This window comes from Protomyctophum bolini, assembly GCF_963924005.1.
Source record: "Protomyctophum bolini genome assembly, chromosome: 12".
NCBI classification, from domain to species: Eukaryota; Metazoa; Chordata; class Actinopteri; order Myctophiformes; family Myctophidae; genus Protomyctophum; species Protomyctophum bolini.
The window spans coordinates 18,602,170-18,616,554 of NC_137873.1; the positions used below are offsets into that span (position 1 = coordinate 18,602,170).

At 42.5% G+C, this 14,385-nt stretch overlaps 1 protein-coding gene across 5 annotated transcripts; it reads right to left on the bottom strand.

Annotated features, from left to right (window-relative positions):
* Window positions 1-259: 259 nt before the first annotated feature.
* On the bottom strand, window positions 260-12,484 carry LOC308324857 (calcium-activated potassium channel subunit beta-2-like). Of its 5 annotated transcripts, none has more exons than XM_080777175.1 (7): window positions 12,378-12,472; window positions 9,203-9,405; window positions 8,574-8,663; window positions 7,915-8,037; window positions 7,203-7,233; window positions 5,638-5,833; window positions 260-3,234 (listed from the first exon to the last, which is right to left on the bottom strand). In XM_080777175.1, the coding sequence occupies exons 4-7, from the start codon at window positions 7,946-7,948 to the stop codon at window positions 2,947-2,949; spliced, it is 549 nt and encodes a 182-aa protein (XP_080633301.1). In that variant the 5' UTR covers window positions 7,949-8,037; window positions 8,574-8,663; window positions 9,203-9,405; window positions 12,378-12,472; the 3' UTR covers window positions 260-2,946. The 5 variants fall into 5 exon arrangements, with proteins under 5 accessions (XP_080633301.1, XP_080633297.1, XP_080633298.1 ...); XM_080777171.1 differs by having other exon boundaries at window positions 7,203-7,376; XM_080777172.1 differs by lacking the exon at window positions 9,203-9,405 and having other exon boundaries at window positions 7,203-7,376; window positions 12,378-12,484.
* Window positions 12,485-14,385: the final 1,901 nt, after the last annotated feature.

The window sequence follows — 14,385 nt, forward strand, 5'->3', positions numbered from 1 at the left end:
AATCTACAAGCTCACGTGTCACGTTGTATTGTAGGTTGTAGATACGCAATTTTTTTTAACATTTTGAGATTGTTTTTTTATATTTTGAAAAATAATTGTGAAAGGGAACATTCTGAATAATGAGTACTTTAAGTACATTTTAAGCCAATTACCTTTACTTTATAATACAGGACTTTACTTTTACTTCAGTAACACATCTGAGTAGCCTACTTCTTACGACTTACACCACTGAAAAGGAGAGGGGAAAAATGAGACAAGATCACTTTGCAGTTTTGTTATTCAAATCATCGATCACGTCTAATGAAATATTTAAACAACAGCTTTCATCATACAATGGTTCATCACTCATGTGGCAACAGCTGTGTTTAACAGTGCTGCCAGGTAGTCTACATTCAGTATAGCAAATGGCTCGCCTAAATGTATTGCAGTAGCATTGTTTAATTCAGTGGTTCTCAATATGTGGTTTTGAGGGGGTCCCCAGATGATTTTCATATTGGGCAACATTGTTTTGTCACTCAACAGTAAAAAAAAAACAAACATACTGTATAGTATACAAAATACACTCTGACTGAGAGTAATATTTACACAGAGGATCTTAGTACTAGGCAGAGTGGTGTATAGACTAAGAGAGTGGCGTCATTGAGGGGGCAGAAAATAGCACTAGAGCACTGCTCATGCAGCTATGCAGTGTGACAAGGTGGAGTTTGAAATACACTGTTTTCAATGAGAACAGCAGATATCAGCAGTTTTAGGCATGTGTGCAACCAGTGACAACAAAGTCTCTGTAATGTTTATGTTGTACTATTACAAAAAACGATCTAAAATAAAGGGATTTAAGATCAGCTGGGCTGAGTCCAGTACATTCTGTCAACTTCCGGCCCAGGACTTTATGACACTATGCCATGCTCTTCGCCAATAGAAGTCTAATAGTATATAGAAGACATTGGACTGGCCCCACGAAGTGAACGGAGTTGTCGCAACTCTCTCATCTAAACCGCGCTGGTACCAGGGATACAAGTTACAACTGTGTATCAAATGCGGGTCCATGTCCAAATTCTGTTTCTCAAGTTCCGCATTTATAACACTATCAGTATCTTTACCACCATTCCCACAAAAGCTACTAATTGAGATCAGTGCATGGTTCTCAAACTTTAAAATTTCAAGGACCCCCAGTTTGGGCCACAGACCCCCATAACTACCATTTGGTTCCATTTGTACACTTAGTTACAGACCTGCATGGGTCCTATTGGTTCCTAATTAGCTGGGGACCCCCTAGAACCCCCTCATGGACCACTGGGGGTCCCCAGACCCCACTTTGAGAACCACTGATCTAGGTACCCAATGTGTATGCAGGCCTATACAGTTCATGTGTTTTGTGGTGTTAAAGTTAGCAAAATCGGGCCAATTATTATTTGCACTACTTGTGTTCTATTAGATACTATGAAGAGGAACAGGAAGGATGACATGGAACGAAAGCCAGTGACATTGTGAGCATTCTACCTGGTTATGTGCACACCTCAAAAAAAGTAATTCCCAAGGATGTCTGGAGACGTCTTGGCACAAATTGGAGTAATTTGGTAAACTATATGTTAACCACGTAACCAGCCATACCCCCCCTCCCCCAAATCAGATCTTATAGATTAGATCTATGAGCTTGTAGATGTGCTGAAACATGCCAAAAATGGAGTCAGGGTTAAAGCAATCTGAGAACCCACAGTCTGTCTCGAGAGACTAGGGTTAAAGTGGTTAATATTTATCTCTTGTGTTCAACAGTATTGATGACAACTTGATAGTAACAAAAATCACTGAAGTTATACATCCGTTCAGTAAGTCACTGATTATGTTGGGTATTTGCCTGGAAAACATAATGTATTATTTCACTGGGAATGTGGGTAAAAAACAATGCTTTATTGTGTGTTTCATAACAATCACACAGGGTATCAAAATGATCTGATTTGGAAAAGTCACACCATTTAGCACAGTCAACAGAATCAACTGCCAACATGAGTCTGATTTATACTTCATCGTACGACCGTGACGCGCGGGCAAAAATAGCAAATCTACAAGCAAGCAAGCATAACATAGTCTTCCTCTGTCGGTTCACATTCAGCTCAGTATTATCACCTGGGGTGAAAGAACAAACACATGCTCAGTCTGTAAAATGCCATGTTCAGGATTCCACAACAAGGTACACCGAGCTCCCTTGTTAACATTTTAACAAGTGTTTTTGCTTGCTCTTGGACAGCATGCACACTAAAAGTCATCTTCACGGCTGCTCCGCGTTAACCGCTAGCGAGGTGACACGCTTGACAGTTAGCTGTCTCGAACATTCAGTGCTCTTTAAAAAAACCATTCCATCGTCGGTGTGGAAAAGAAGCCAGCTGTTCTAAATGTCTCCCGCCAGAGCGGAGAAGTTGCAAGAGGAGGAGGTGAGGGGGGGTCATTTGGTTAAAATAATCCCTTTCATGTCTTAGTGTCATCTCCGGCATATGATGGGGGGTGGCTCCCTTCAGCTGCTGGCCCTCCGCCACCCACCGCTTTCACTGCTTTAGCTTGGATCGAAACTATCATAGGTGTATTTTATCGAGTCTGACATTTTCTTTCGTATCTTATGATAGTCTTCATCTCTACTCTACTCTCACCACCGACAGACACTGTAGCCATGTAGACATTAGGAACCGGTATGCACTGCATTATTCTGTTCTTTTCAAAAGATATGTGTTTTAATCCCGTCTGTGTCGGATTCTGTCAGAAGTTCACTGTATGCCTCAGTGACGGTAGTGACGGGGCGGCCAGAGAAGTATGGAATTTGCGCATGGATGTCCATTGACTATAGGGGGGCTAGGGCCCAAGACTATCTTAGTCTTGGTCATTATCATAGAAGATAAGAAAGCAAAAGTTGGACTCGATAAAATGCATCTGTGGTATAGTCTTGATCCAAGGCTATCACCGCTTGAACTTCACAATCTCCTCGGACAGTGTGGAGAGGTACTGTGTCAGTTTGACCATCAGGATGATCAGGGCCCCTCCCGTGAGCATGCAAGAGGGCCAGAAGAGCGAGTGGAAGACGGCACTGTGTCCATAGATGCGGGTCAGGAGGACGACGCCCTGCTGCTGGTCGTCTGGGTCGTAGTAGCAGGGCACCTGCTGGTGCACCTGCAGGCGCTCCGAGATGTTCATGACCATGGCGTGCATGAGCCAGCTGTCCTTCAGGCACTTCGGCACATATAAGCACTGCAGGGACAGGAGATTGTGGCACGCATGCACGCACACGAACACACACACACACACACACACACACACACACACACACACACACACACACACACACACACACACACACACACACACACACACACACCTATATATTTTCAACTCAGTTGGTTATGATAAGAATTTCCCCCCATGTGTATAGTCCTTGTCACGGCTAGCAGAGCTTATAGAGCGTCACAGTTCCGCCCCCTTACAGAACGACGAGTGGCCCAGGAAATAATTCCCCATTCATTTTCCCCATAGGCGTTTCAAAAAGTATATATTTAAAGACGTTTACACCGCAGACAATAAATGTCTAATCCTGATCTAAACCCCAACAAACTGAATATTTTCCTAATTGTAAACGTATCTGTAAAAATAATTTTTTAAACATAAAATAACCATTTATCTCATGAGGACCAGGAAAATGTGGTCCTCACTGATGTCTATTTCTCAAATTTGACCATACTTGTGGGGAGTCTAGGGACACGGTCCTCTCACACACACACACACACACACACACACACACACACACACACACACACACACACACACACAATGCAGCAGGTCAATCATGCTTGCTCGTTGTGGTGAAAATGCCTAAGGCCTGTGCTGAGAGCTGATATATTTTCAACTCAGATATTTGGAAGCGTTATTTGTTTGTTTCAGCTGGGGAAAAAGGTCACCAATAAACTAGGTTATGATAAGTGTATAGTCTTTTGTCATGGCTATCCTCTACTTTTGGTCTGGGGAGAGTGTAGATGACCAAGTGTTTGCTCCACCAATACACATTGCTTCAAGGCTGTGTCAAAGTGCACATTATTGGCACAAATCAAATTCATGTCATTCATCCAATCACCCTCCTCTGGCACACATACCATATCATTTACCGTAAGTGAACTCTACACAGTGAAATCCTGAAAGTTACTTTAAAAAATGTGTTCGGACAGACTTGACTTCAATGCAAAGTCAGAGATTGTTGAGTCCAAGTCAGGTCACAAGTCATGGGTTACTGTGATTCAAGTTGGACTCAAATCCTAGCCAGGACTCAAGTTCGAGTTCTGGACTCAATTACAAAAACAACTTTACAAAGTGCTTTACAGAACCGGTTAAAAATATATCAGCTCTCAACAACCACATGTGAACACGTGCGTGCAAAATAGATGCTCGGCGCCTCACATTGCTGCCGTTTCCAAAAACACAGCACTCCCTTTGGAAACAATTCAAAACATACGCTGCTGCACTCAGTGGACCCGGCCCCTTAGGCATTTTCACCACACAGAGCAAGCATGATTGACCTGCTGCATTGTGTGTGGGCGTTAAAATAAATCAGAAAGTTACAAGACATTTTTACTCTGAAAATGAACAGAAATGTTGAATAACCCCAAATAGATCTGTCATGCTGACAAAATATTCATGGCCTTTCACGTGTCTGGGAAGTAATCCAGGTCCGATAAAGTTTTCTTGGAAGGTACCAGAGTTGATCTAAATTAGGCAACCAAGACGGCATCTGACAGCATGTGCCAACGTTATGGTTCAGCCAGTGGTGCAAAGTAACTAGTACACGTTTACTTAACTACTGTGCTAAAGTTCAATTTTGAGCTATACTTTTAAGTTTACTTATATAACTTTATAATTCTATTCCATTACATCTCAGAGGCAAATATGGTACTTAAAAACCCCCCCCAAAAAACTCTACAATTATCTGAAAACCTTCACGTCACTAGTTAGTTTGCTGAGATTATTATTACAAGACATATATTAACCAATGAAGCTTTATTTTATACTATTTTTGAAAGATATATACATAAATAAATCATACCCGTGTGAACTGAGTGGTGCAACTCACCTCTCCCCTCGCCCTCTCCCCCTGTCTGTCTCTCTCTCTCTCTCTCTCTCTCTGTTTCTGGCACAACAGCGCCACTTTTGCCCCTACTGGTACTCTAAACATTGGGACATAGTCACATAGTCCCATAGTCCCATAGGGACATTGCTGTTCCTTGGAGTGGTTGCACCACTCAAAAAAAAGATGAGTAATACTTTTGTAATTTTCACTCACCCCCCCTCTAAAAGGGTGGGCGGGGGTGGCTAGGAGAACAAACCAATAGTAAAAAGCGCACCATTAGATGGGCATTAGTGAGTAATTTGGGTAATCTCATCTCCTCAGACTATCTGAATTATGCAGTCTGAGCCCATACGATGGGGGACATTTATAGTAATTCCTGTGCATTCGATGGGTGGATTCATAGTACATTGGGTGAACATTTGACTAGTTACCGGTATTTCTACATGGTGGTATTGCCTACTTCTACCCCTGGGTAGCCTACTTCTACCCCTGGGTTCAGCCACTCTCAGAGGGTTCCCTGGGACGCTCGCTGTACTCACCTCAGAGTTAGAGTCCTGTGTCTCCTCGTTGTGAGACAAGCGTCCCACGCGGCCTGTGCTGTTGACGCTGACATACACCTGCAGACAGGGATACTTGGAGGCCCGCCAGCAGTCTGACCCGCAGCTGTAGGAGCAGTTCATGTCCGCCGTGATGGACGAGTTGACGACAACACATATGCCCTCCTCTGTCCATGCACTGCGGCGGGATGGAATGAGAATCACATTTTAATGCACAAAACAATTTAAGGACTACATGTCCTTCACATATCTTCACACTTGGAGGCTGACTGACTCAAGAAATAGCTAAGTGTGGAATGTGGAGTCAATCGGTTGAACGGTTCTTGAGTATCAGCCCACACAGTTGCAGGCACACTATCTTGCGAACCGCTCATCCGGTGGACTTAACACTTGGCATGTGTTTATTGCTGAGGATTGAGGAGTGATAACCCAAGGAAGTGCTGTGTCGAGTGGGAAGTCAATCAGAAGAGCATGTTATCCAGAATTGGTCAGCTCCCTATTGGCATGTGTTCTGAACGGCAGCCATGCCCCAAACGAGCACATCATATAATTACTTGCGCAAGCAGAGCGCGCAAGTAATCATTTCACTTGGTCTCTTCAAAGTGAAGCCAAGTTTTTTTCAACCGTAAGTCTGTGCCTGGTTTGCTGGGACCAGTTACAACATTACGTCATCGCTGAGAACTGGGACCGTATGGTCGCAGTTCTCAGCGATGACGTAATGTTGTAACTTCATTTTCATTTTTCTGTAAAAAAGTAGTTAGGTAGCAAATAGTTACACGTAATGATTATACATTTCAAACGTTCCTTCACAGAGATACTGAGATGTGATTGTTTCCAGCGGTCGAAAGTACTTGCGCGCTCTGCTTGCGCACTAGTAGGCCATTTATGGCCTACTAGTGTGCAACAAGCAAGTATGCACTCGGCAGAGTGCAGTTCTAGTTGTAGACTATTTTATTCAATGACATTGTATATTTTGTTTATTTTAGGACAGCAGAGGGACTCGAAAGGTGGGAAAGAGATGCAATAAAAGTGCCTGAGGTTGGATTCGACCCAGCAGGGTCAGCTCAGCTGTGGAAAGGATTTCCTTATTTATGTGTCATATAATTGTATATACCCCATTCATTATATCATTTCAAAACAACTCTGTAACAACAACAACATCTGTAAGCAGTGAGTAAGAAAACACACCTCAGCTGACTGACAAAATATGAGTCACAGGACCGGGTGAAAACAAATGTGGCCCACTGGCTCAAGAATCTTTGCTGTGTAGGAGCACAGTAATGGTACCGGTCTGGGTAGGAGCACAGTATGGGTACCTGTCTGTGTGTAGGAGTATATAATGTGGTTATCTGTCAGCGTAGGAGGAGTGCATAGTGCAGCCACCTGTCAGAGTAAGAGAAGTGCATAGTGTGGGTACCTTTCTGAGTAGGAGCGCAGTATGGGTACCTGTCTGTGTGTAGGAGTGTATAGTGTGGTTACCTGTCAGCGTAGGAGGAGTGCATAGTGCAGCTACCTGTCAGAGTAGGAGAAGTGCATAGTGTGGGTACCTGTCTGAGTAGGAGCGCAGTATGGTGATGCCTAGGACAAAGTACATGGCAACAGAGGAAAGGATCATTCCCAGACCCAGGAAGATGGCCCGGTCTTCACCAGCCCTCAGGGCGGTCACAGGCTTCTTCTTGTCCAAAACATCACCCTTAGGAGTCTTCTGGTAGAATGACCGGCTGATAGGAAATTCAAAAGCATAATTTGAAGGGATTAAATGGCATGAGCTGAAAGAGTGTATAGTGGTGGAGGAGAGGAGAACATGGTAAGGTTATTAGAGCAGTTCTCAACCTTTACCGGATCAGGGTCGATTAGGTTCCAGATTCGATCAATGGAAATAACGTAGTATACTTTAAGTTCCTATTTATCTGTCACAATGGGAACACATTTTTCAAGGCTTTAAAGAATAAATACCATTGTTTTGTTTTTTGTTTTGTTTTTATATCGTCCCTGTCGGGTGGAAGCCTCATTATGTCCAAGATTTCTACAAGCTCAAAACACATAGCTTCACGCCACCTTTCGAGCTTGTAGATCTGCTACTTTTGATGCTTTTGCAACTACGCTGTAGTATGATCAAGGGGGGCAAAAAGTGTTTTGCCATTATTATTTGGGGGCCCACCTGCAATATCCTCACAACTCACCAGTGGGCCCACAGGTTGGGAATCACTGGATCAGAGCCGATAACTGATATAAAGTTATTATAGACAGTCACATTACCTTCTGCTGTTACTTTGTCCTCCTGCCTGAGCATTTCTGGCTCCTGCCACGAAGAACATTTTCCCTGATGACCCACGACTTACTCTGCTCCCCTGGGGGGAGTGGAAAGGTTGTTGAAAAGACCTGAGTGGGAAGAGTTATAGAGTTGATTTATGTCCATCCGTCCCAAACCATAAAACATTTATGTAAATGTAGTCCACTGTACACCTGAACATATAAACTGCACTTATTTTCTCCTCTATTTCTTCTGAAAAGAAAACCTGCTCACTTTCATTTAGATAAAGTAAGCAGGTGAATAAGTAATAAGGACTAAGGAGCTCTTTTTGTTTTAGATAAAGAGCGGTACAAAATATACTGTACCTCTGGTGCATATCAAACACTGGCCTCGTAAAATAAATCCACGTTTGCACAAAGGAAACAATATGTATTTACTCTTTTACAACCCTATATAAACAACGACCCACCGTTACAACAAGAAGCCTCAGTATGTGATGCAGCCTAAACACATGGAACAGAGCGGAGCCCTCTCACACCAGGCTCACGGGGTCAGTGCAAACCAGGCAAACAACTCGTTTTGAAACACAAAGAAATGCTGTTAAGTTGAGACAAGCTGATGGATAGCAACAGATGAAAGGTGTTAATGCTGCTGAGAGACATACCTGCAGCAGTGTGGACGGCTCCTAGTGCTGTCAACACAAACTCATTGGGTCCCCTCGTGGTGCCACACTGCCGTTTCTGTCTGGGTCCTCCTGCGGTTTTGAAACGAACACAGCATTCAGTGCCAAGCAGCTTTGTTAGGCTAAAAGGCATTAACGCAAAAAAAATAATGGATGAAAATCAGTTACACGGTTCATACGATGAAGCATAAATTATTAGGTTTCAGTCCCTGAGTCATGTGCAGACATGATCCAGGCATTGTGAGTTATTAGGTTTGGTTCACCCCAGGGTCAGCACTAAGGTGAGGGTCGATGAAAACCCACTTTGAAGATTGCCAGGCCGTTATTCATAAGTAATATAGGAGACGTTTACATGGCCACGTGTTGCAAGTCTAACTTGTCCATTTCGCAAAATAAAAAATGCACAAACAAAAGACATAAATTAGCTGAAATAAATTTGAACGATGATAAGCTGTGCTGTCTATAAATAATTATATGATTATGTATAATAATTTAGTATTAAAGCCTATAAATCCAAAATATGACCTTGTGAAAAGAATCATATCTCGTCTAATCATTATTTTACAGTTGTCATCAATGGGCTATACAGTATAAAGTCTTATGTTACTTACACTGTACATCCTCTGCATTATGGCGTCCAACCCCATGTAAACATAATAAACATGACTTTATTCACTCTAGTAAGGGATGAGACATTTCCCCCAGGAGCAGCAAAGAGAGTGAGAGAGAGGAACACGCCAAATACACAAGTTCCCCTTGGATGAGTAATTTCCTTGCTGAATTTCACTCCCAGCTGCTTTACCGACAAATGTTGCTGAGAAAAGAACGTCAATGTAATACAATACTACCAAAAGAAATCCGAAGCTACAACTTATACTTAGAATCAGCTTCAATATCGCACAACAAAACGGCCGGCCATGTGCATGCATACTTTCTAGCAACAGAGTAAAGATGACAAGTACATTCAGTATTAATGACAGTAGTATCATCAAAACGTACAACATTTCTCATGAGCAAAAAGCATGCTAACAACATTACCTCTGGAGTGCCTCAAGTTCCACACATAACTGTATTGATTTCAGCTAAACAGGGACACACACAGTCAGTTTGACTGCCTGGACTCTGTCTACCGGCTCTCAGACTTTGGCATTGCTATTAAAGGCACTTGAGTTCAGCAGATGATACAGGAGTGCTTCACGCTCCACAGAGGCTGAACTAGCTGGTGCAGGTGACCTTCTGCCCTAATCACATATAAGGAACGACCATGTGGCAGTCGTGTGAAAGCTGGAACAGGTAGAGTCACTTTCAAGCGCAGTGCATGACTTTGGGCTCAGTGCATGACTTTGGCACGGCTGCCTTGGTTTGTCTTAAATGGAGAGATTTATAAAATATAGAGGGTATGTGCATGCATAAAGTGAGTGGCAAATTGAGTGGCAACGTGAGTGGCAAAGTGAGTTTAACGTTGTTTAATGTAGCTTAATGCAATCAGATCAGATTTCTGTTTGGATGTATGGGCTGTCAAGGCCAGAAAGTACTTTATTGCCACTTGTAGTCGTTCCTGCATAACATCCGTGTATGATGATGATGTCACGCGCATATCCTCTATTACATAAAAATATACTGTATATATATATATATATATATATATATATAATAATTATATTATTATTATTATTATTTTAAATCTGACATTGATATACATTTCATTATGTGATTAAAGAAAACACACCAGAAATGTTCTTTCAACAATATGAAAATGAAAAATTGTGAACATTGTGGATGAAAGGGTTGGCATGGACAAAATTGTGCAAATGACGTGAAACTTGGTTATTTCATGGTCAGTATGAGCTATTCTAATCACAGATTGACGTCATATGCATTCGTACTCCGGCGGCTGAAGGTTCACAAGGCACTGCAAAGGGACCTTCTGTGGCTGAATGTTCACAAGGCACTGCAGAGGGACCTTCTGTGGCTGAGCGAGCAGCGAGATGCTTAGTACTCTCAGTACTGCTAGCAGGATGCTATGGTTCACATAGTCCCATAATATCTTTAAATTAACTATATGTCCTAGGCCACAAGTTATGGATGAAGCGGTATTATGTAACTTGTTTAAGGAATACATTTTAATTTTGTCCAATGTATGTATGTATGGTATGTACTATGTTAATACAATATAAGAATTGGGTTGATTGTATTTTGTCTCCCTGTTCTTCTATTGAGTCATTGCCCTCTGTCTAGGTGAGACATGACCCTGACACAATCCTGTTTCTGGTTTGACATGAATTTATCCCCTGATCAAGCAGTCAGACTCTATTAGCTCAATGGTAAAAATAAATTAAAAAAACGCAGGAAACCCAGGTCAAATCGGGTGTAGAAGAGGAAAGTTCCTTAGTGGAGCTTTAATATGGAGGACCATTTCTGCCACAATTAGATAAATAAACAAAATTAAATAAACACATGAATAAAATAAAAACACAAATACATAAATGAATGTGTAGGTCAAAGGTCCATCCCTTTGTGGTAGCCTGACATCCAAGAATCAGATGAACTTAAGAAGAACCCAGGTTTTAGGGGCCTTCAGGGTCCCAATGTCCTCCATAACAAGGATCTGTGACCCTCGTAAAGTGGGCAGACACCCTGTGAGGCAGTGAATTGGCTGAGGCACAAGCTACAGTAATCTTGCGTAGCCAGACAACTACTCGACAATTTCCGAATGCTAGGCCTATATACAGTATATGTATGACGGAAGCATTTGAAAATTGTGGGAGGCAACAGGCTAGCTTGCCAAGACAACAGTGAATGTAACTGTAACTGTAACATGACAATGACATTACGTGCAAGGGGGGACCACAGTGGATTTCACAGCTTAGCTCCCATCAGGCGACTCTTTGATGAAGAATATCTTGGGAAGCATTTACTGGCCTGACGTGACGTGATTATTAGTGTGTGGCCAGGTGTACTGCATGGTGCTGCTGAGTTTACACATAGCACATGCACAACATTTTCATAGAGGGAACATTGTATGCATGTTGCATGCACAGCATGCATGTGACCCATATGCTGTGCATATTTTACATGTTTTACATAGGGCCATTTAGTTCCATTTGTAGGCTATTCTCTCTTATTTAAATTAACAATGATGTTTTTTTGTTTCATTTTTTTGCATGGCTTTCCAAAATTACATAGGCCAGCCAAGTCTATGGACTTTAATGTTTTTTTAAGGGTAAATTATAATGTCATTTGTGCCAGCCAAATGTACTTTAATGTTTGTTTAGGGTAAATCAGTACATCCTCTCGCTGATATAAATACATCTCGTAATACATTTAGGCTGTGTCATTTTTCACGGACATGAGAACATCAACATGTCCCCAAAAATCTGGACGCCCCGGCCCCTCACTTCAGACGAGTGTGATTTTGTTATTTTTACAGTGTAAGGTTAAATCAATTTAATCTTCAAATGCTAAATCTATTCATTTGTAATTCAGTTTAGGCATGTGACACTGTGTTGTTTTGCTTTAAAGGTGCATTGTAAAATGTGTTTTGAAATTAAAAGCTGCCTCAGGCCTTCCTGAATCTATTAAAATGAAGAAAAAACATAACCATAAACCATAAAGAATCGTTTGTCTTCTTTCTCATATAGCCTGGCTGTTTGCCATGTGGTACAGACACTGAAATCTCAAATCTAGAGTAATTTACATCAGAGTCAGAGTAAAATAACGGCCTTTAGTTGTAGCCTATACTAGCCAGACATACTGTGAGTGATGTGTGACAGTGTGAGGTCCTACCTCTTATTGGGAGCTTGTTAAAATAATCCCAGTTTGGGGATTCAACTGTCAGCATGAAGGCTCTCTCTCTCACTCCAACATGTTCTGCACTCTCGGGAACAGCAGCCAGCTACGGTACCTCTTATTTAAACTCAAGTGACTGTGAACAGGATGCCGTAATAGGAATGCACCGTCACAATGCCCTCCTGCGTGAGTTGGTGAACTGAAGGAGGCTACAATGAATCTCAACTCAACTGTAGGCTACAGCTGGCTTTCAGGCGACCCCTGCCTGTCCTGTGTGAGTGAGTAGGTTGTTAAACTTCTAGTAGAATAGATAGCCTACACTACAGCATGCCCACAGCGACGTTTGAGAGAGACATATTTCTTTCTAACAACCCCTGTGTTCCTCTAGTTCAAACTTCTGTTGTGTAAGTACAACAACCGCAGGTCAGCGCTGTATCATTAATATCAAATGGTTGTTACTTAGTTCGGCCACAAGGTGTCACTGTAGCCTTACAAAGTCAGAGGCAGTCCCATTTAGATTTATTTAAATATTATGTACAAATTTACAATGTACGGTACATGTTGTTTGTTGATCTTTATTAAAGGTAGGTACACTAAACTGTTTAAATGTTGTTGTTGTTGTTGTTGTTGTTGTTGTTGTTGTTGTTGTGGAGTAGGCTAATGATCTGTGTGGACTTAATGGTAATGCCGTCATTATATAATTTTTTTGGTCAGAATATATAGGTCAGAATAAAGAAGAAGAGGTGGAAATCTGGTCATTCTCAACCCTATAGCCTATATAGTGTGATGGGTCACTCTCATAATGTTATTTAGATAGTGGCATGGACAGTAGCCAGCCCAGGTGAGAGTTGGTAAACTCATTACAGTCATGTTGAGTTATCCCATAACAGCTGAACATTAAAAATATGTAACCTGTCAGGGGTTAGGATGTGGCCCAGACAGAGAAATGGAAGAACTATAGCCTATAATGTGTGTGTGTGTGTGTGTGTGTGTGTGTGTGTGTGTGTGTGTGTGTGTGTGTGTGTGTGTGTGTGTGTGTGTGTGTGTGTGTGTGTGTGCGTGCGTGCGTGCGTGCGTGCGCGCGCGTGCGTGCGTGCGTGTGTGTGTTGACTTATACCTGTCCATTCAAATTTCAAACTCTAGACGGGCCGGCCCCAAAGTTATTAGTGCAGCCGTGCCCGGCAGCCGGCGAAAACTAGAGTTCTCAACAGGTCCTGCCTACCTGGGCCCTCATCAAACCCTGTACACCTGTACACTACCAACCTTAGATCTCCATATACTGTATGGAGCTGACCTGTTCTGACATTCCATATGTTGATCTGACCTCATCAAACCCTGTACAATCAAGACATGCTCCTTATATGGCCAGTACAGAATTCATTCCATGTTGATCTGATCCCCCATGCCAAAATGCCAATGCTCGCCCAGCAGTCTGCCGTCAACGAGGCGGGTGCGTGCACGCGACCTCGAGGTCGCTTCTTGCCCTCAGGTGTATTACTGGTATACTATATAATACTGTATATACTGTATATGATACTATATATTATATAGTAAATATATACTGTAAGTTACAATGGCATCTGTGTGCAGATGGAATGGCATTTGTATATTTGTCCTAAACATAGTCCCAGAAGAATGACAAGCCGTGTCTCTCAGACACATTTGGAGGTGGAACAGCATTGTTATATGAAAGGCCATTCTTCTTCTTTGTTTTTCTACATCTAAAAATAGATCTTGCTGAGCAGGCAGTGGAGCCATAACGTCTGTCTGTCTGTCTGTCTGTCTGTCTGTCTGTCTGTCTGTCTGTCTGTCTGTCTGTCTGTCTGTCTGTCTGTCTGTCTGTCTGTCTGTCTGTCTGTCTGTCTGTCTGTCTGTCTGTCTGTCTGTCTGTCTGTCTGTCTGTCTGTCTGTCTGTCTGTCTGTCTGTCTGTCTGTCTGTCTGTCTGCCTGCCTGCCTGCCTGCCTGCCTGCCTGCCTGCCTGCCTGCCTGCCTGCCTGCCTGCCT